The sequence below is a fragment of the Hemitrygon akajei genome, chromosome 14 (genome assembly GCF_048418815.1).
Source record: "Hemitrygon akajei chromosome 14, sHemAka1.3, whole genome shotgun sequence".
NCBI lineage: Eukaryota > Metazoa > Chordata > Chondrichthyes > Myliobatiformes > Dasyatidae > Hemitrygon > Hemitrygon akajei.
In genome coordinates, this window is record NC_133137.1 from 95,771,400 (window position 1) to 95,793,868 (window position 22,469).

Consider the following 22,469-nt stretch of genomic DNA (forward strand, 5'->3'; position numbering starts at 1 on the left):
TGGAAATAAATAGCCGCTTTTCGAACAGGTCGTAATTTTTCAGCCTTTTTAACAAATTCTCAGATTTGCCCCCCCTTTTCCCATAATGGGCTGTTCTGAACTGCAGGTCCCGCCTTTACCATTGAGTCTACCATCAGATCGACAGGGGGGGAAGGATGGTCTTTGCCGTCCGGTTTGATCGCGGACGGTGACGTCAACCAGCCAGTTCAACGATTGAATGTTTTTCTTACTGTCAGGGTCTCCAATACACAATGTTTAACCCGGTGGCAAATAACATCCACGCTGTCTTCATTTCAGCCGGCCGCCAAGTGGTTGGGTCCGAAGGCTGCGCATGCGCGCACCGGTTGGTGAGCGCGCGGGAAAAAACAAAAAAAATGGTGGCGGGTGTAACGGAATCCCTTCCGTGGAGTAGAAACTAAAGGTGAGGCCTTCGCCCGCTTCCATCCGCTTGTCCCTGCCTTTCTCAGCTCTCTGTATTATCCAATAATATGTCCGGCAGAGTGGGGAATGAGGGTGGGTTCTGTGCCTGTACCCGTCAGTGCTTTTCTACCTTTCTCAGTCCTACGACCGACAAGACGCCTGTGTCTGTTTTCTGTTTCTGTAATTTTGACTCTACATTGGTGTGTGTGGAGTCTTCACTGATATTTTCATTCCATACATGTCTCCATCTTTTTAACTGTGGTTTACTGTCTGATTCCCTCTGCCCTCATTTTTTAAAAAATCGTCCATCAAAACAAACATTATCTTTTGCCTTAGGTGGAGAGATGTTGCCCGACCCACTCATGCTCAATAGCTAAATGATATTATGTCCTGTTTAGACCTTGGAAAAAGTTCATTATTCACTCCTCAATTTGGACATAAAATTTCAAAAGATGTGGGGACCTTTTCTTGAATACTTTAATTAAACTCCTCTTTAGATTAAGTTTATTTGTCTTAATCCCTTACTTTCAGCTTTTTTCCTCTAAGTGTTATGGTTTCTTTTTGATGGAAATTACGTTATAGTTTTGGTAGTAGGCATTATTATTTTTTGTATTTATATTTACAGTTCTGTGGAGTGGAATGCTCCGATTAATTTTTTTTACATATTGTAATGGTTGGCCTCGAGTTTCATAGTGGGAGGGAGGGGAGGATACTAACTTTATAGCTGTTTCCTTATTGTTATGAATTATAGAATTGATATGTTTATTTTCCACTGTATTAATCTTCACTTTGTTGTTGGGTTTTTTGTTTGTAGTTCGTTTATAGAAATGCATAAAAATTAATTTAAAAAACCCAACATGTTCTTAGCCTGCAGAGGCTAATTGTTTTCTATTGTTTCTGTTTTGCTTAGCTCTCAATACTTTTCCCCTACTTTCTTAAGCCCATCACCCTTACTGGGGCATAGTCCCGAGCAGCAGTGTTCTCTGACCTGGACCAGTCTTTCAAGTTGTCCCCAGGTGTAGCCCATCTTTGAAGATCCATCCTCTCCCAGGGATGAGATCTTTGGAGCTTCTGTAGCTCTGGGTTTTTACCAGATGGGGATACTAGCCCCCGTGCCCAGGTCCTTTCATAATCAGGCTTGACACCGTCCATGGCAGAGATGGTAAATTACTTGCCTTTTAAGATTTTTATTCAACCTGTTTGCCATGGTTAATGTATATGTTTAGGATGCTGGTTGCAACTTAAACCAATAGGTTTCTGTAATTTTTATAAAATGTGTTATTGTCAATAGAATACCAATACTTTATTCACGTCTCTGTGCCATTAATATTCCTGTTGTATTAAGTACTAATTTCAGCTTAATAGGTACTTATCATCTAAACTAATGTCAAAAATATCTTGCTAGTCCCTGATAAAAGTTTCTTTCAGATTTAAACCCTCCCTCCCTTCTAGTTTGAGTGGCAAGGTGGAGATGTGTCTCTACCAAAGGAGCTGTTAATAATTTGTTCACTCTACTAGCCTGTGGGTCAGCCAGGTCACTTCAAGCCATAGGAGCAGGTGGTGATGGTCACTTGAACAGCTAGTGCATATCAGAAGTCCTGGTTATGCGACCACTGATGCCAGGCAGACAGTCTCTGAAGAGTGTTGATCATGGCTGGGGTCGCCTGTCTTGTAAAGACATTGCCAGAAGAAGGTAATGGCAAACCACTTCTGTAGAAAAATTTGCCAAGTGCTATTGTGTTCATGCAAAGAGCACGATCGCCTAAGTCATATGACATGACACATAACAAACGTACTTTCTTCTGACATTTTCTCCTCATCTCTGAATTCTTTTTCTTTCCACAGATACTCTGACCTGAAGATTTTTAAATTCGTCATCCATGGGATTTTGTTTGAGTTGAAGATGGAGGATGTTGAATCACGATTTGCACATCTTCTTCAGCCGATAAGAGAGCTGACAAAGAACTGGGAGATTGATGTGGCAACTCAACTGGAGGAGTACTTGGAAGAGGTGCTTTTTTTGATATTGCAGAAGGCTTCGTGTTCTGGAACAAGATACACCAGTTATTTTCTTCTCCAACATCACAGTTCCTTTAGCTTGTTTTTTTTTTTGCTTTTATGTATCTGTCTATTGGTTTATCATTAAGTTATTAACAGAATATTCAATAGCAATGCAGGGCTTAACTCTGAGGCTTAGCAGTGAAGGATAAAATCAGAATGCTGATAAAAGACTTGATAGTCAGGGAAATAGGCAGGAGCTTCTGCGGCTGCAAAAGAGACACCAGGATGATGTATTGCCTCCTGGGTGCAAGGTTTGAGGATTTATCTAAACGTTCGGTGTTTCTAGCCGAGATCTTTCATCAGGATTGGAAAGGAAGGAGGCGGAAGCTGGTTTAAGGCGGTGGGGGGTGGAGGGGAAGGAGTTGAAGCTGGCAGTTAAAAGGTGAGACCAGGTGATGGTGAAGTAAGAAGCTAGAGGGTGATTGGGAAACTTTGTCTTTGGAGAGGGAAAAAAAGGCATCTCAGTTGTTCCAGAAGGAAAAGCCTCACCCTGAGAACAAATGCAGCGGAAACGGAGAAACTGAGTCCACTGGAGGCTGGGTACTTGAGTCTGCCTGTCCTGGCATTGGAGGAGTGTCTGTGTGTGGGTTAGAGGGAGGAATGAGGTTTGTTTTTGCTGTTGTTGCATGTGTTCTGTGAAGCCTGGAATTCATGGGAGGGAGGAAAGTAGCTTATTTGCTGCTGTTGTTTGTTTCTTGTTGTGTTCTGATTTGTAGTGGTGTTCTGCTAAACATTGTGGGCATGCTGTGTTGCTGCCGGAATGTGTGGTGAGGCTTACGGGCTGCTCCCAGCACATCCAGATGTTTTGATCGCTAATGCAAATGCTGTAATTGAGTGTATGTTTTGATTTACATTTGATAAATAAATTTGAATCTGAAGTGGGAGATGGGAATAGCGTTTTTACAAGTGACAGGGCGGGAAGTGGTATCGTCAAGATAACTGAGAGTCTTTAGGTTTTTAAAACATGCCAGTAGATAATCTATGTCTCTGGCAATAGAGAAATTGAGAAAGGGGTGAGAGAGGTGTCAGAGATGAACCAAGTAAATTTGAGGGCAAAGTAGAAGATGGAGGTAAACTTAATGAGATGCGTGAACTCAGAATGGGTACAGGAATTAGTACTATTGCAAACATCAATGTAGCAGCACAGAAATATTTGGGATGGGTTATCAGTGTAGGGTTGGAACATGGGTTGCTCCATGTAGCTGATGAAAGGGCAGGCATAGCTGGGGCCCATGCGAGTGTCCATGGTTATACCTTTGGTTTGGCAAAAGTGGGAGGCACTAAGAGAGATTGTTGAGGGTGAGAACCAGGGACTGGATGTTCATAATGAAAATAAGGTGATTGGGGCCAAGGAAGTGAAAACGATTGAGGTAATGGAGAGGATGTGAAGTGTCACAGATTTAGCTAAGAAGGGCTGAACCAAAGGGGACAAAATGGGGTCGAGGTATGCAGATACAAGTCAGTAGGGCAGGAGCAGACAGGAATGGGGCTGATCAGGAGAGGGGAAAAACACAGACACAGACTGGGCATGTCTTTGGGGGGAATTATCACATGTTAACAAGAAATAACTAGGTAGCAAAATGCAAGGAAGGAAGTTCAGAGATTGAAGAATTGAATGAGTAAGAGGTTAAAATGGGGCTGATAATGTAGGCCTACTGGGTCAGCAAGGTGGTTGACAAGTTCCCTCTTGGGAAGCTTGTCTAGATGATTAAGATTGCATGGGATCCACATGAATTGGCTGTTTGGATTCTGAATCGGTTTGCCCATTGAAGACAAAGTAGTGGTTGATGGGACTTAATCTGGCTGGAGGTCTGTGATTAGTGGTGTTCTGAATTAGGAATTCTGGGCTAAATGAAAATGTAGAACTGTGGGTTAGTTAGTTTGCTGACAATACGAAGATTAGTGGTGTTTCGAATAGTGTAGAAGACTGCAAAAGGATTCAGAATATCATAAAAGGATATAGGTCATTTATAGATAAGGAAAAGAAATGGTAGATGGAATTTAACCAAGCTAAATGTAAAGTGTTGCACTTTGGGAAATCAAACGTAAAGGGACAGTACATTCTTAATGGTAAAACCCTTAACAGTATTGATGTGCAGAGGAATTTTGGTATCCAAGTTCATAACTTACTGATGTGTCCTCACCCTATCCTCCCACCACCCACCAGGGTTAGGGTTCCTCTTGTCCTCACCTACCACCCCTCCAGCCAAAGCATCCAGCACATAATTCTCTGTAACTTCTGCCATCTCCAACAGGACCCCACCATCAAGCACATCTTCTCCCCAACCCCACTTTGCACTTTCCACAGGGATCGCTCACTACGCGACTCGCTTGTCCATTTGTCTCTCCCGCTGATCTCCCTCCTGGCACTTATCCTTGCAAGTGAAACAAGTGCTACACCTGCTTCTACACCTCCTCCCTCACCACTATTTAGTCCTTTCAGTTGAGGCGACTCTTTATCTGTGAGTCTCTTGGGGTCATCTCCTGTATCCGGTGCTCCTGGTGTAGCCTCTTGTATATCAGTGAGACACGACGTAGATTGGGAGACCACTTCGCTGAGCACCTTTGTTTTGTACACCAGAAGAAGTGGGATCTCCCAGTGGCCGCCCATTTTAATTGCACTTCTCATTTCCATTCTGACATTTTAGTCCACAGTATCCTCTATTTTCTCACTGAGGATACACTTGGGTTGGAGGAGCTACCCTTTCTGGGTAGCCTCCAACCTGTTGGCATGAACATTGATTCTCAGACTTCTGGTAATTTCCCACCGCCCCTGTCATTCCCCATTCCCATTTCCCCCTCTCACATTATCTCCTTAACTGCCCATCATCTCCCACTGGTGCTCCCTCCCCTTTTCTTTCTTCCATTGCTTTCTCCTCTCCTATCAGATTTCCCCTTGTTCAACCCTGTATCTCCTTCACCAATCAACTTCCCAGCTCTTTACTTCACTCTTCGCCCCACCCCCATCGCCTGTGTTTCTTCCCTCCCCCCACCTGCTTACTCTGATGAAGGGTCTTGGCCGGAAATGTTGACTGTTTACTCTTTTCCGTAGATGCTATCTGGCATGCTGAGTTACTGCAGCATTTTGTGTGTGTTGCTTGGATTTCCAGCATCTGCAGGTTTTCTCTTGTTTGTGGAGTATTGCTTTTGGTTCTGGTTTGGTCACACCTTTATCAGAAGGATGTTAAGGCTTTGGAGATTTTGCAAAATAGGTTTACTAGGATGCTGCCTGGATTAGAGGATATCTGCTTTAAAGAGAGGCTGAACCAACTTCTCGAGTGGTGGAAGCTGTAATGAGATTTAATCGAGGTTTATAAGATTGAGAGGCATAGATAGAGTTGTTGTTGAGTGCTGTCGAGTCGTTGTCTTCGACTTGTGGTGTTCCTATGGATAGTGTATTTGTCCTTAGGATTTTCGTGGCAGAATATGGAAGTAGATTGCCAGGCCTGCCTTCTGCACAGATACTGCTGCTTGCTTGAATTCAGCCTCGGAAGCACCTGCCTCGAAGTCCAGTGCTGATGCCACTACACCACTGGCCAGTCCATAGATAGAGTAGATAGACATAGTTATTTTTTTCCAGGGTTGAAATACCTAAAACTAGAGGACATACATTTAAGGTGAGAGGCAAGTGCTTTTTTTTTTACAATGCTGGGTGCTTGCAATGTGCTGCCTGGTGTGGTGGTGGAAGCATGGACATTGTGTTGGCAGAAGGGATTAGACTATTTGGCCATTGGATCACTAATATAATAGGTTGGCACAATATTATGGGCCAAAGGGGTTGCTCCTGTACTGGACTGTACTATTAATTGTTTAATTTGGAGTGGTGATGAAGCATTTCTATATTAGATAAGATTTATTTGGTTTACTGCTTATGTGATTAAGTTTGCTTTACCCAATTTAATCTCAGTTTCTTTAAATCTACAGATTTGAACACTAACGATAGTTACGTATTTGTTTATTCTTTCAAACTCTTCAGCAGCCAAATATTTTTAACATGTAGTCACTCTAATGCTAAAGCAAACAAAACAGCATGTTGGCACAAATATGCTTCTATATGTAGCAATGATCTGTTTTAAAATGTCAAACCTAAAAAAAAGTTTCTAAAAATTATTATGCCCCCTTATTACTACACTGCAGCTTGTATTTGATAACGTGGTAATAGATCACCAGTCTTGAAGTGTTGAAGTTTTTTTGATGAGGGTATTCATAGAGTGTCTCTGGAATGGGATTTGAACTTGGAATCTGATTTGATCAAGGGTGGTACCAAGTAAGCCACCACTGATACACAGTATAGAATGCAGCTACTCTCAGACTAGGACCAAAAATATTGCGTACAAGATTAAACTAAGTGTTATCTTATTCAAACAGCTGTGAGTAGAAATATCAGATTGTAACCTAGGTTTCTACACAAAAGTAATGAGATCATGTCATTAAAAATAAATCAATTTTTCGGTTCTGCTTTATTGTCCATCCTCAAATGTCCTTGAGAATATGGTGATGAATCATCATCTTGAGCTGCTGCAGCCTTCTCGTGAAGGTACTCACACAGGTTGAGTTTAGACCCTTCAACAATGATGGACCAACTATATACATGGAAGTCTTCATTATTTGTCATAAACTTTCAAAGAATAACAATAAAAGCACTAATACCAATATCACTCAGGCCAGAAACAATTACACTAAGGATTCCATGATCAACCCCTCCAAGATTATAACTTCTATGTAAATATCAGCTCATATGTAAATCTGCTTTTGTTCCTGACACTGGCTCCAGGTACACATCTGGATGTCTTACATTTCCAATCACAATTTTGCTAATCTGTGGATCCACTGATGGCAAGTCAGCAAATAACAAGGGGTTAGTGTATTTTCAATGTGCACCTTGGGGGGAAACTTGCAAGTGATGTTCCCATGCTACCCTTGTCTTTGATCAGTCAGATTTAATATTTATCATGACATAGCAGGAGACCATTCAGCCCATGCAGTCTTTGCCAACTCGTATCAATCCCATTCTCCCAATTCTTTCTCTGTAACTTGTTCTATCACATGTGCTCACTAACTCCCCTGATGGTCTTGCCATTCAGCAATATTAGGAGCAATTTACAGCAGCTAAATAGCAAATATTTTGGATGTTGGAGGAAATGAACAGCCAGAGATTAACAAAGTAGTCATGGTGAGAATATACTTTTATTTTCTAAAAGGTACTTGCTATAGCAATTGCACTTGTGAAGGAAACAAATGTATAGGGTTATTGATATGGTGCCAATCAACCAGTTAAGTTTCATATTTTATTAGACTGAGATTGTGGTTTTGCAGCAAGCCTTAAGTTGAATACAGACAATTTGATAATACTTATCTCATTTTTGACTAAACAATCTGCAAAATTATTTTGCATGTTAGCTTTTTCTCATAACCATCCATATCACTTTTCCATAAGATAGACATCTAGGATAATCCAGTTTCATTCAATGCTGCATGGAGCATGGCCCTTTCTGATATGGTGGTTTCAACACTTCTCTCTTCTTGGAAGCTCCCAATTTAGTTTCCAAATTTTTGTTTGTAGTTGCAATTACACAATAATTTGTATTTATCAGGCCAATAACTTTACTCTTTTCCTCTCTCTCCTGTTAGTTGGACCAGATCTGCATTTCCTTTGATGATGGGAAAACAACAATGAACTTTGCAGAGGCTGCACTGCTGATCCAGGGTTCTGCATGTATTTACAGCAGGAAGGTGAGTTCATCCTAGCCTTGTGCAGTGAAGGAGACGATACCAGCATTGGGGAGTACGAGGCAGACGTTGATCTGAAAAATACCGTAGATTCCGGATTTTAAGCCGCTACTTTTTTCCCACATTTTGAACAGCTTTGAACTCTGTGGCCTTTAATACAGAGCGGCTAATACATGGGTTTTCATGCCGCCTCGTAAACATTTTGCCTCGTAACAGTAGACCAATAAAATTGATGAGTAGTTCACAGAGGTCCAATGAAATTGTACGATAAATCAAGCGCACTTTCACAATTAAATTATTGTAAATCAGTCATTTGTACTCACCCTCATCAACATGGAAAACACTCGAAGAAAAGCATTGTGCTGCCTTTATGGCAGTTATTTAGTTTATAATATTTTCGCTTAGTAATTCATTTTCTAGTTAAAGTTAGAAGTGTTTTAACTATATTTGTTTTCTGTACTACATCGCGGGATGCTATGACGTCACACCCGGTTTCGCCGCGTCTTGAGGGATACCGGTTTGCGATAAACGGGAAGGAGGGGGCATTAGACCCGAGCGAAACGCTGCTTTTAAATGCCGTTTGCGATAAACGGGAAGGCGGGGGTCGAGCGGCGGAGCGAAAACGCTGCTTTTAAGTTAAAGGCGATCAATAACTTTTCCTGGTAGGCTGCAGTATATATATTTTTTACCAGTTGTTAGGAGATATTGGAATGTTGTTCAGTAAAGAAGTATACGCAACGTATATTTAAAAGTAGCCGCGTTACGGGCACGGTTCGAAAAAAAGCATTTGCAATATGTATTTGTTTTTGTTACCATATGGATTTAATTAAAAGTTAAAAAATCCTCACGTGTAATATCTTTCTGTGTAAATATCTCATATTACAACGTGGGACACCTGCGGCCTAAAATCCGGTGCGGCCTTTACAAGTAAAAAATTGATTTTATTTCTAAAATTAGAGCCAGCGGCTTTTAATCAGGTGCGCTCTGTAGTCCGGAATCTACGGTAGTTATGAGAATGAAGAAATAATCTAGCTTTTTTTGGAGCATCTATGAACGCACATGAATTTGGAGAGGTTGTAGGATTACTTGGAGGATCTAGCAAAGGTGTGCATTGCTCAAGGCTGGGGATTAGTGGTGATGAAGAGTTTGGTATGGAGGTTCAGGTTGGTAAACTAGCAAATAGGTGCTTGGTGGTCACAAAGTAGATTGCTTTGTAGAGGGAAATGTGAAAAGCAAAGTTCCAAGAAACTAACTCGTTCATTCTTGGTCCAAGAATACTTAGTCAAGAAATATGCTGAAGGGGAAGGCTCAAAGGTAAAACTAGAAAATTATCCAATAGCATTGAGGAATTATTTGACTAGCAAAGGACTGTCCTGATTGGATTGACAATACTACAGAATAAGTTAGGAATTTTTCTCTTTCTTCACAGGTGGAATATCTGTATTCTTTGGTGTACCAAGCATTGGACATCATATCCAACAAAAGGTAAAGAATCCTTTTACTAATTAATTAGTATTGTCTATAGATTAAGTTATCTTTACAGCCCTATATGTAAGGACTTTCTTCTGAGTATCCAAGGATGTGTTATGAATTAATATTACATTCAAAAACAACTGAGCATTTCTATATGAGATGCAATTGCTATGTCAGGGACTGCACCGTTCTTGTACTTTCTTTTGACATGCTAGCAAGCAATTCAGCCCATTAAGTAGCTCCCTGTTTATATAGCCTGTTTGCTTTTACATGCTTGTCAACTCTACCCTAATTCTCCTGTTTAGAGTGGTGGGGTGGAGATACTTCTCTACCAAGGGAGGTGTAAAGTGCTCCTTCCCTCTGCTAGCCTGCCTGCCTGCAGATCACCCTTGGGTAAGGTATTGCACCTGCTTAGACCCCGATCGGGGTCACATGAAGCCATGGAAGCAGGTGGTGGGTGGTCATATGAGCAACTGGTGCATATCACAGGTCCTGGTTATGCGATCACTAATGCTAGGCAGACAATCTCTTAAGAGTAGTAATAATGGCTGGGGTAAAGCATTGTAAAGGCATTGCCAAGAAGAAGGCAACTCTCGCTGTGAAAGGGGACACCTCTTTTTTTTCCTCTATTGGGGGAGAGAGAGAGAGAGAGAGAGAGACTGGTATGTTAAATTGTCAGGTGAATGATTATTTTTTGATGTTCTGCAAATCATGGTCTTTATTGGGGTCTTTGCTCTTGCATGCTTGGTGTGTGGAGGGTGCTGATCCTTTTTTTGTGGAAAGGGGTGGGTGAGGGTAGCTGCTTTGCTTATGCCTGTGCTTGGGAGGGGGGAGTATGGGGGATGGGGCTTTTGGTTCTAATGTTTTTAACCATCACTCATTCTTTGGGGCACTCTTCTGTTTTTGTGGATGTCTGCAAAGAACAAGAATTTCAGGATGTATATTGCATTCATTTCTCTGATATTAAAATGGAACTATTCAACCTTTGAATATTGAACCATTATGCCTGAGTAATAACATCAGTAGAACGCTATTGTACAAAAAAATACTACATTCAAGTAATGTTGTTGCAGGAGGATTAACCTTGGTAACAGATTATGATGGTGTTTGAGAGTTGCATCTAGTAATCGAATTGGTGACCTTGTGGGACTGATGAACCTCGACAAGACCTTTGTTTTGGGACCCTTGCATCCAGTAATTTACTTACCAATAGTTGCAGACTATCATAAAATGAAGTCAATTCCTGTCTCCATTTTCTTGAAGCAAAAATGTCATTGTAATGACATTCTTGTTATAGAATCTGCTTGAAATGTTATTTTACCTTCACTCTTTTAGGCGGAATCAGAAGCCAGCATCTATTGGGGAAAGTGGTACAGATCATGATGTTCCTTTGGATGATCAGAATGTGGAACTGGAAGTAAGAAATTTTGACTTGTGATGCACAAGATATTGAAATTAACATCTATTGCTTGTGAACGCTTGAATCAAAACTAAAGAAGGGCCTACATTGTCCACTTTGAATTGAGATCGTCCAAGTGATGCAATTGTTATATCAAGAAGCTTTATGTGAGACTAAAGTGTTGATTCCAGTTCTGTACACTAACCTGGGAATACTATAATTACATACAAAATGTATAAGTAGAGCTTGAAATACTGGCATTAATTACTTTTTAAAGTTGAGATGTACACATAATGTTCTTGGGAATTGGTTGAAAGTGGCATTGTAAATTTAACTGCCCTGCCAAGCTGTGCTGAATTGCGTGGTTCTGTGCCATCTAGTCTGTGGTCAGGAATCCAGCATAATAGTTACTTCCCTGATGTGACATAGTGTTATAGATGTATTAAAACATTAAGAATTTGTTTTTTTTGTCATTAACTGCAGAAATCCTTGTTTTCCAGTTTTTGTCTCTAGATGACATCGAGTGTCCATCAAAAAACAGCATCGATATGGAGGATGCCAATTCTCCTGTAAGTAAACCTTATTTGTGATTATACAGTATTTTGGCATTATTGGTTATTTCATCTGTGAACACCATCTTCTCCTAGCCCCAGATTTAGAACATAGATGTTACAGCACAGTCCAGGCCTTTTAGAGAGTTTTATAGAGCTGCAACATCACCTTGCAGCTCTTGAACTCGATCTCCCATGCAATGAAGGCAACACATTATATGCCTTCTTAACTGCCCTATTAACTTGCATGTCTGTTTTGTTACAACAAAAGGTTCTCAGAGCCAGCTCAGATAGGCAGAAAGATACAAATTCCAATTATCTACAGTGCTTAAAAGTACATTTATCAGGACAAAGCAGAGCACACATTAAAATACTAATCTTGGTATGTGTGGGGCCCCTTTCACTGCAGCACATCTCTCATTCAGTCGATCCACGATGCTGTTCACGACCAGCCCATTAGTGAAGCTCCAAAAAATCCACTGCCAAGCCCCCACCCCCCGGCCACTCTATACTCTTTTCACTGATATGAATTACTGCAGTAAGTGAACCAATACTTAGCACCAGCTCAAACCACTGAATCAGAACCCATTGTCACTTGCAGACACTCTTCATGAGTCCCGCATCTGTATTTACCTAACTTTCCTGTTCCCATAGTAGTATTACACTTTCATGGTTGCACTCTCAAAGTCGTAATTAAAGTTCTATTACATTCAAGGCCACAGTGGTGATGAAACATTAGATGAGCACAAAGGTGAACCCCATTATCTGCAGTGGCAACTTTAGAACAGGATGAACATGTGTACAATTGAACATAGGATGTACAATTTATCTCTGCTTAAAAGATGGATTGCTGAATTATGGTTCTGCAATTGAAGAAATGCTGAGCAAAACTGAATTCTAAATAACATGGTAAGCAGCAATACAAGGTTGCAATAGACTGGGATTTCACAGGAGATAGATGTGTTTTTTTTAGAAGCAGTGTCTTTTTGTGGGGTGGGAGTCTCTTGAGTGACCTGATGGCAGTCAGGCTATAATAAAACTAGTGACATGAGTAAAGAACATGGGTATGCTGACCTGAAAACCATTTGCAGATCAAAATTGAATTGTGACAGTCTACTATTTATATGGGGCTACTCATTGTAAGAATTTTTGTTTTGGGGAAAAAAGGTGGTCTTATGCAGTCCTGGATGTAAGATTTTTAATTAGGAGTGTTTAAATGCAGAAACATTGCAGAATTTTGCAGCAGTTACCTGAATTTGGCTCTGACTGTCATTTGCCTTCTCTGAATGCTGAAGGTTGTGAGCATTATCCCAATAACGCCAATGGCACTGGTACCACCTGAAGAAATAGAAAAAAAGAACAATCCACTGTTCAGGTATGAAATGTGCTGCCCAACATCTTTGGCTTGTATTACTGCTTTTTATTGAATGCATCTTCTGCCCTCTCATGGACGCCTTGCTTATTTGTTTGGTTGCTTCCTTTGCTCGCTGCTTTCTCTCAGCAGAAATTTTGGACAGCTTCCGGTTGAATCATCACCTCAGCTGTTGGGGTGATGTGTTTGCTCTTTATAATAAATTGGCTGTCAAGAGAAATGGAGATGCCAAGTTAAAATATTTCTGAGACTGTCAGTTGAATAAGTTATTGCTTGAGGATTTACAACAAATACGTACATGAACTGTTGGAATATTTGAGTCCCAGAATTAAGTTTGCTTAATTTACTGGCACTGATAGTATGAATAGAGTGTTTCCTACATTCAGAATAGTTTCACATTGAAATATTCAGGAGAGGTATTTTGTCAGTGGCCTCTTAAGGCTGATATGAGATTGCATAAACACTTACCTGACTGATATACTGAGTCAGATGTGGTAAAAGTTGAGTGCTATCTCCTGTGATGATCTCAGCCCAGGTTTTCAGGAGGCCAACAAGAAAAGGCCAGGAGAAGTCTCCCAAATGGTGACCTGCCATGGAAGTGTAAGTATGGATTTTAGAGTCACAGGGGTCATACAGTATGGAAACAGCCCTTCAGCCCAACTGGTCCATGCAACCAAGATGCATCCAAGCTAATGGATGTTGGAGAAAGTGAAGCTTAGGATTGGGTTTTAGCTTGAGGGTCATGTTTACTTTTCACAATGGCCTATTTGAGACCATTGAATTGGACCACAGCAAAGGACGCAGCAAGGGAATAGAAGGGATTGAGAAATAGGATTTGAAGGAAACAGTTTTAATCCTTAGAACCTAATGCTGCTGGTTTGCTCTGAATTATAGCCGAAGAGGAGAGATCCTGGGTAGCCGCAAGGATTTCCGAATGAATACGTGCACTCCTCATGCCACTGGTGCTTTTATTTTGGAGCTGAACAATGCATCACCAATGAGCTATCTAAATAAGCAACAGCAGGACAACACAGAACATAATAGGAATGGTAATTAAACGTATGACTGAAAGCAGGTGTTGAATTTTCAATTTTCAATCTTTTTCTGTACCTTCGATCTTTACTACTATCTGATTCAACAGATTTTTTTTGTTGTGCTTCTGTTACTAACTTCTCATAAACTCGTTAATTCAATCTTTTAACCTAGTCTCCTTGAATTTGAACCCTGTGTGTTAGTGAATATTTTAATTATTTCAATTTCAGTATTAAGTTGGCACAGTGTGAAATGATTTGCTGCAGGAAATGACTAAAGTATGGAATGTTGTATCTTGTAAAGGAAAAGTAGATTTGAAGTAGAAGAAAATCAAAGGATAAAGACCACAATAGTGGATTATTAGTTAAAGTTTGATATAAAGTTTTTATAAGAGTATCTGGTATTTACTTGGGGTTGGTGCAGAACAATGGACATTGTGATTTGATTGGGATTGTTAAAATACAGATCTAGAAGAGAGACTCTGGACCTCTTGTCTTACAAAACGGTAATGTGATTTTAGAATATTAGCAGGGTCACTTAACTTGCCAAATAAAGCCAGCTGATTTCCTCATTTTAAAATTCTTAGCATTATTTCCTTCCTCTGCAGTGGTAACATTTCCTTCCATTGGTTGAGACTAACATCAACATGATAGTTTTTTAAATGCTAGCTTTATTATCTGGTCTTGGTGTGATGTAAACATGGGGTTAACCAAATTTTCCCCAACCAAAGTTGAAATAAATTTGTGGAATATCAGATTAGATAAACGTGGGTTGTAATTCCTTATATGGTATCTCTGAGTATGAAATTCCTTGAACTATTTTATAATGGTCTTGAAGTAAAATCTCTTTGAACATTACATTGCAGCACTGAATTTTGGGAACTCTTACTGTTCTGTGCCATTAACATTGAAGTGTGCCAATGACCAGTTCTTGCAAGATTTAAGAAATAACTGGCCTTTGGGCAATGCCTCTGAAACATTGTTAGATTCCACCTGTACACTGACGTGCTTCCTGCCATCTATTTACCCCTCTTTTTAATTGGGTCTTTGACTGAACCAAAACCACTTCCCTGTAATCATTTGGAGGACCAAAGCAATTGTTTTTTTTTCAATTCCTACACAATACTTCTGTTTGAGGCTGAGCTAAACCTATTTCCAACTTTTCTACAGTGCACCATAATTACCTCCTATCCGATAAACATTCCGTGTAAACATCTAAATCAGTTATATAGTGCACATTTATCCATTTCATTCAATAATTTCTGTTGCACTGCGTGGTTTTGAGGTATTTGTTCAAGAACATCTTTCGGATCGAAAACCCTCTGAGATCTTGGCCTTTCTGTAATAAGAACAGAAGAAATAGAAGCAGGAATGGGCCATGTGGCCCATCGAGCCTGCTTCCCCCATTTACTAAGATCATGGCAGATATAGCTGTGGACTCAGCTCCACCTACCTACCTTTTCCCCATAACCCTTAATGCTTCTGCTATGCAAAAATCTCTAACTGTGTTTTAAATATATTTAATGAGGTAGCTTCTTCTGCTTCCCTGGCAATTAGTGGATTTTTAGCTCTCAGGGCTGTAAATTCCCTCAAACTTGCTGTCTGTTTAACTCTTTGCTCTATGGGATGGCCTTTGAAACATCTCTTGGTATATTGGTTTCTGTGTTGACTTTGAATTGATTTGGATTTTGTCCTACTAAAAGTTGGAAGAAATTCAAAGTCTTAATTTTAGATTAATTTTACTGGAATGATACCAGGAATGCATAACACTAATAATGATGGAGATTGGAAAAGCTGGGGAACTCTTGAACTAGACAGGGTTAAGAGGAAATTTAGTAAGTCTGAAGGGTGTTTCAAATGTAACTTTCCACTGGTGGGGAAAATAATAAGACATGGATTTGAAGAAATTGGCATAAAGACCAAGTGGGTTGAGTTGTTAAGAACTTTTGAGTCATTACTGCTATGATATTCTTGGCTTCCTCTGCTGTATGATTCTTTGAAGTTGGAAATTAGAAGGAGGACAGATGTCTCCCAAGATTGCTGCTACCACTTGCTGAGAGCACAGAAGGTTGTGTGAAATGTGTGCTATGGGTGCAGGCAGGCAGCACAGTTGGATTCTGCTCATTACTTTATACAATGTTTTACTCGCAGGCCTACAAGATTTTACACAAGACAAGGTGATGGATAGTCGCGACTGTCAAGCTCCTGTTCTAGCATTGCACTTTTCAGATGATGTAGGTAAGTATAGTGCTCTGGAGAAGTTTGGTGCAGCTGTTTATCTGAAGAGAAGGGTCTGAATGATGAGGACATCAATTGCAGTGCAAACGTTATTCCTGTTTTGCCTGTAGTTTTTATTTATCTGTTCACAGAGAAGGCTATCACTGGTAAGACCACAATGTACTATCCAACGGTAATTTCTCCTGAACAAAGAAGACAATTAAGAGTAAGCTGCAATGTGTACTTAACATTGCAGTTAAGGGTACGGAAACAGATATAGACTTGGCATGATAGCAATGGCATATTTACTTCCTTGAAGAGCAATAATGATGCAGATTGGATCTTGCAAGAACCTTAGAGTTGTATGGCAACTAATACCAACATTAGCATTTTGTAATTATAGATTAAAAAAATTAATTGCTTAAAATACACTCCCTAGCTACCTTTTATTTTCGATTGTAAGGGAACAGGGAGATTATGGTGTTTACTGCTAGAAAGCAGCACTAAGGTAAAATTTAAGCCATGGTCCACTTGAACGATAGAGCATAGATGAAAGGCTGAATAGCTGCTTCTTCTTGGGTCCATCACCCCTGCTGGGGCATTGGCTGCCAACAGTAGCCTGCCAGAGTCCTCTTTGAGCCTGTCTTTCAAGTTATCCCCCTAATATAGCCCATCTTTCTTTCCTGTCCCAGGGATGAGATCTTTGGAGCTTCTGTTGGCATTTCTGTACACAGAAGGTTTTAACAAAATGGGGTTGCTAGCCCCAGGCCTAACCCTCCTCCTTTTTCAGCCAGGCTTAGAACCTTCCATAGTGAAGCTGTTGCATCGGCTACTTTTTCTTATATTCTTGGTGGAATCTGAACTTCTTTCCATGTTCAGGCTTCTTGTTACTAGTTTGGTAACTTGTATAAGAAATGGATGACACAGTAAGCCATTGAGGTCCCATGTTTGCTGCAGCATGCAATAAAATGACAGCCAAGCTCAGTGTAATTTTCTTGCACTAATAAGATTTGCTTGACATCTTGAAACTCCATCGGCCTCTTTCCAGCATATACTCAGCCACTGAGTTTCTATAGCACTTGATGTTAAAGAATTACCACTTTCTGGGAAAATAAATTTCTCCTTGGACCTGAATGACCAACCTGCGAAACTAATCCTTGGTTTTGTACACCCCAATCAGGAGAAACATGACCATTTCATTGACTGTATTAAACTGGCTAAGAATAATCATACAATATGGTCACCTTCTATTCTTCTAAACTTGAATATTGGCTCAAGGTAGTTGTACTCTCCTCAAACCTGCTATCCTAGGAATCAAAACTTCCACTTCATTTTCTGTCCTGCTATTTATTCAACTTAAGTCATTGTTTCTTATGTACTACATGGAAACAAGCCCGTCATGCCATTTTACCCATGCCAACCAAGGTACCAGCCTGAGCTGGTCTCATTTGCATGAATTTGGCCCACATCCATCTAAATCTTTCCTATCTGTGTACCTGTCCAGGTGTCTTAAATGTTGCAATTATACCTGCCTCTATCACTTCCTCTGGCTTGTTTCATACATCCACTGCTGTGTGTGGGGGGGGGGGGGGGGGCACTTGTCCTTTAGGTGTCCTTGTGGGTGGCACTGTAGCATAATGATTAGTGTAACATTGTACAGCACCAACAGCCCAGGTTCAATTTCTGCTGCTGTTTGCAAGGAGTTTGTACAGTATGTTCCCTCTGTGACCATGTGGCTTTCCTCCAGGTGCTTTGGATTCTTCCCAGATTCCAAAGACGTATGGATTTGTAAGTTGTGGGCATCCTATGTTAGGGCCAGAAGCATGGTGACACTAGTGGGCTGTCCCCAGCATGTTATCAGACTGGTTGTTGACGCAAATGACTCATTTCAATGTATGTTTTGATATGCATATGACAAATAGAGCTAATCTTTATCTTGAAGACTTACCCCTTACATTTTATTTATATATACATAAATAAATAAAAACAAGGATGTACTCTAGTTTAAGACTGCAACCCTGAGAAACCTTTCATCTTATGTCCCACTAAATTTCAGCCCTCTCTAAGGTCATCCCCCTGCTTCCTTTGCACCAAGAAAGCAGTTCCTACCCATTATGTTTGTGTTAACTGTGGTGGTGTGAGTTTAAGTTACAGATCTTGTAACTCAAGCCATCCAGTCCCAGCAACATCCTTGTGAATAGTTTCTCTGCTGTCTCTATATTAATCACATCCTTCTACCATTACAGAGACCAGGCCAGCAAAATAATACTCCAGATGTTGTCTCACCAGCATCTTGTATAGCTATAACATTATGTCCAAACTCTTGTGCACAGTGCTCCACCTGATAAAAGCAAATATGTAACACACTTTCACAACCTTGTCTACCTGTGGTGCAAGTTTTACCTCTAGGTCTTGCTGTTCTGTATCACTCTGCACTTGTCTAAACTTGAATTTCATCTGGCAGACCTTTGCTCACTTCCCCAGTTGGTCTATATGCTGTGGCAGCTATAAACAACCTTCACTGTCCAGCACATCACCAATTTTGATATAATCTGCAAACTTGCTGGTCAAATCGTTAACATATGTGACAAACTACAGGAAGGTCAAAACTAATCCCTGCAGGACACCACTGGTTGCACCTCAAAATTATCTGCATTACCATTGTGTCTCCTTCCACCTGGTCAGTTTTGTATCCAGTTCATCAGCTTACTCTGGATTCCATGTGATCTAATCTTCCTGACCAGCTTTCCATGTGGACCTTGTCAGAGGCCATGCTAAAATTGGCTGGGACAACATCTACCACCCTGTCCTTGTCAATTTTCTTGGTCACTTATTCAAAAATAAGTCAAACTGTGAGAAATTTTCCCAAGCACAATCATGCTGATTATCCCTAATCACTTAATCTTTCCAAATGCAGATCCATCTGTCAGAATCCTCTCCAGTAACCTTGCAATCACTGATGTTAAGCTCCCCAACCTGGAGTTTTTTGGCTTCCCCGCACAGCTCACAGCCCTTCTTAAATAAAGAACCAAATGGTGATTGAGTTGTTTTAAATGTCATTGACATAGCACCTGGTGTTTCTCATTAATTCGAAGCATTATGCCATTTACCAGTTGCATGTCTTTTTATCTCCATGGAAATTTAGATTATGGATTCTGGCTTTGAAAGTTCTGGTGATCCTTGATGCTTCACAAATAGGACTAGTATTTGTATTTCAATCTGAGCTATGGGCATCAGACCCTTGATCTGTTGGGGAAAGAAATGATTGATACAGTTAATCCAAGTGAAGTCTTTTTCTCTCTTTCGAACAAATAAACCATGGTTCTTATCGGTATACTCTGTGTTGAGATTATTCTCTCTTAACCTACAGTTAACGTAAACTGAAATATGTGGTGCAGAAAGCCCTACAATTAATAACAGACAACTGCTTAACTGTCTTTCCAGATGTGAGTATTGAGAAGGGGTTTGCATATCTGCCTAACTCAAATTGACAATCTAATGCTTTGTTCCCATGAAATGCAGTGTCTGTTGGCACCAACAATGAGACATAATCTATTACTCAGATTAAGAGGAATGAGCAGAAGTATTTTCCAATGTGCTGTTGCAGGCTTCATTTTAAAATGGCTGCAGCAGATGAAATTTGCTAAATATTCCCACTAAATATGTTCTTATAGGGAGCCAACTAGATCATGGAGACCCATAATGTGCCTATATTTTTAAACTCAACTCTTTATTTTCTAATTATCTTCCTAGAATTTGTTTTTGGGAGCTGGTTGTACCCAAGTACTTACTTTCTGGACTAAACACATTCATCATCTTCTCTTGCTGTAGGCCATACAGGAATTGATGATGGTGGCGATGTTGATGATGATTTTCTCCCACAGTTACCAGAGGAAGAGATGGATCAGGAACATATTGCAAAACAGAAGGTAAGAGCTGTTGTGGGGGAAGATATTTAGAAGATTGGATCTATGAGGAACCAGAGCATTTGTACAGTGGGTTGTGTATTGCTATATTTTTGCTCCTGATGTATAGTGTTGACACTTCATGACCCTGCAGGGTATATCTGAGGCTCCAGGTTACACCCTCCGTGAGAAACAAGTGAAAACAATTGACCCAACGGACAGAAAGGTAATGCTAACAAATTCTGGAATCATTATTCAGTGTTTTAAATTCAAGAAAATAATCTGCAGGAAGTCTGATTTTGCAGGAAAAAAAGTGCAGGACTAATAGTACAGAAGTTTGATATTTCTGAACTTGAATTCAGTTAATTATATAACAAAGACAAGTATTGATACTGATGAGCATGAAACTTAAAAGAAGAAAATCGCCAGTTCTTAACTGTTGTCTGAAATAATTCAGTCATCCATTTGCTAATATCGAAAAAAGATATATTGAGAATAAATTGGATCAATCAGTTTCCATCCATTCAGACTCGATTCCTATTTAACAATGATGCACTCAGCACAATAAACCCTGCAGTTTCCATCTCATTGAACTTGTGTCAACATTGGGAGGGTTCTATAATATATAATTCAAGCAGCAGTGTGGTTCATATTGCAAGATTAGTACTGTACCCAAAATTCCTTTCTTAGACTAATCAGAGCCACAGCATAGTTGTGAGGGCTGATTACAATTTACCTTCTTCCCTCAGTTGCTAAGTCAGTCAGTCTAGTTGAACAGTATTTGGAAATTGACAGACTAAATTGTAAAATCAGAACCTGTTCTGTTTCCTGCACTTTCATGCCTTAAGAACTGTTCAGCTTCCTGGAAAGAGATTGAACTTTAAACAAATTAAGTAAGTTTCTTTTGTAACATGCTTTTTTTGGTGGATGGAATTGCTTTGAGTATCTTAATTACCTTTTTAAATGAACGTAATTTGGAAATAAGAAGAGCATACTTTTACTTTGAAAGAATTAATTGGGGCTGCTAAATTGTTGTGAGGTTTATTTACAAATATGATTTGCAAACAACACATACAGTGTGTTATTCATCACCATAATGCAAGGGCCAGTTCTGGTTCACCATGGATTTGGAAGAGCATCAGTTTCTAAAAGTGCGTTGTCAACTTGATAAATCCATGTGGTAAGAGCCAAAGAAGCTGCATGTTATAAGCTAACTTATCATGCAACCAGACTGGATCAGATGAAAGGATCTCAAGGTAATATATGGTGACATATCTGTACTTTGAAAATAAATTTACTTTTAGTTTTTCAGTTCTGCCACATCAACGTGTGAATGATGGACAATTGAATACTTAGCAGCAGGAGGAATCTCCTTGTCCCCAATGATAAGCGGGTCCAGCACATGAGTTTGAAAGACAAAAGTGTATGCAAACACTTCAATTTCACCCAGAAATACTGAATTGAGTGATATTTCTTGATTTTATTACCCATTATCGAGTAACCTTAATAAAGTGATAGAGCAACACTTGACTTTGACCACTATGGAGAAGGGAGTACCCAGACCTTGACCAAGCAATTATAAAGGAGCAGGTGTACATTTCCAAGTTAGGATGGTGTGTGATTAGGAGGGCAGAGTTTGCAGGTGTTCCTGTGCATCTTCTGAATGGACCTATTAGCTTTTGTTACTGTACTCCTACTAGAGTGATATCCACTCAACATTGCTATATAATTGCAAGAACACTATCTTCAGTTATTATTTTTCATGCTGCAGGAAGTGCTTGATCCTTGGAGGAGCTTGGACCCCTTTGAAGCCACACAAGACAAGCCATTCAAGAAAGGTATCCACCTGAACTTCTCCAGTTGTTGTATCTGATGTTTCAGGAACCCAGCCTGAAGATATGAACACCTATCAAACCAAAACATCTATTTGATTTAACTGTGACTGGTTTCTTCATCAAAAATCCAACTGGAGGAGCCTGGTGATAACTCTATATCATTCTAGATCATATATGCACAGTCCAGGTCCTTCAGCCCATGATGTGCTGACTTTTTAATCGACTCCAAGATCAATTTTATCCTTTCCTCCCACATAGCAGTCTATTTTTCTTTCATCTGTGTGCCTATCCAAGATTCTCTTAAGTGTCCCTAATGTATCTACCACCACGCCCTGACAGTATGTTCCATGCATTTACCACTCTCTGTGTTTATATATTAAAAAAACTACCACTGACATCCCTCCTATACTTTCTTCCAATCGCCTTAAAATTATGCTCTTTCATATTAGCCATTTCTGGCCTGGAGAAAAGGCTG

General features: G+C 40.0%; 1 protein-coding gene and 1 long non-coding RNA gene across 4 annotated transcripts in view; one reads left to right on the plus strand and one right to left on the minus strand.

The window, feature by feature from the left end:
• The window catches only part of ncaph2 (non-SMC condensin II complex, subunit H2), a 51,121-nt gene that overhangs the window by 246 nt on the left and 28,406 nt on the right, over window positions 1–22,469 (plus strand). Inside the window, exons 2-13 of one of the 3 annotated variants that reach the window (XM_073066710.1) lie at window positions 298–421; window positions 2,266–2,431; window positions 8,113–8,214; window positions 9,641–9,696; window positions 11,020–11,101; window positions 11,584–11,652; window positions 12,930–13,009; window positions 13,901–14,055; window positions 16,189–16,275; window positions 20,086–20,183; window positions 20,314–20,385; window positions 21,931–21,997. In XM_073066710.1, the coding sequence (XP_072922811.1) occupies window positions 2,324–2,431; window positions 8,113–8,214; window positions 9,641–9,696; window positions 11,020–11,101; window positions 11,584–11,652; window positions 12,930–13,009; window positions 13,901–14,055; window positions 16,189–16,275; window positions 20,086–20,183; window positions 20,314–20,385; window positions 21,931–21,997 (976 nt within the window). In that variant the 5' untranslated portion in view covers window positions 298–421; window positions 2,266–2,323. Of the gene's footprint in view, window positions 1–19; window positions 422–2,265; window positions 2,432–8,112; window positions 8,215–9,640; window positions 9,697–11,019; window positions 11,102–11,583; window positions 11,653–12,929; window positions 13,010–13,900; window positions 14,056–16,188; window positions 16,276–20,085; window positions 20,184–20,313; window positions 20,386–21,930; window positions 21,998–22,469 lie in introns of those variants that run through there. The other 2 variants (XM_073066709.1, XM_073066711.1) reach the window with 2 other exon arrangements.
• LOC140738823 (uncharacterized) lies at window positions 7,715–13,585 on the minus strand. The gene is made up of 3 exons (XR_012101462.1): window positions 13,475–13,585; window positions 12,885–13,213; window positions 7,715–8,285 (listed from the first exon to the last, which is right to left on the minus strand). It is a non-coding gene; the product is annotated as an uncharacterized lncRNA (long non-coding RNA).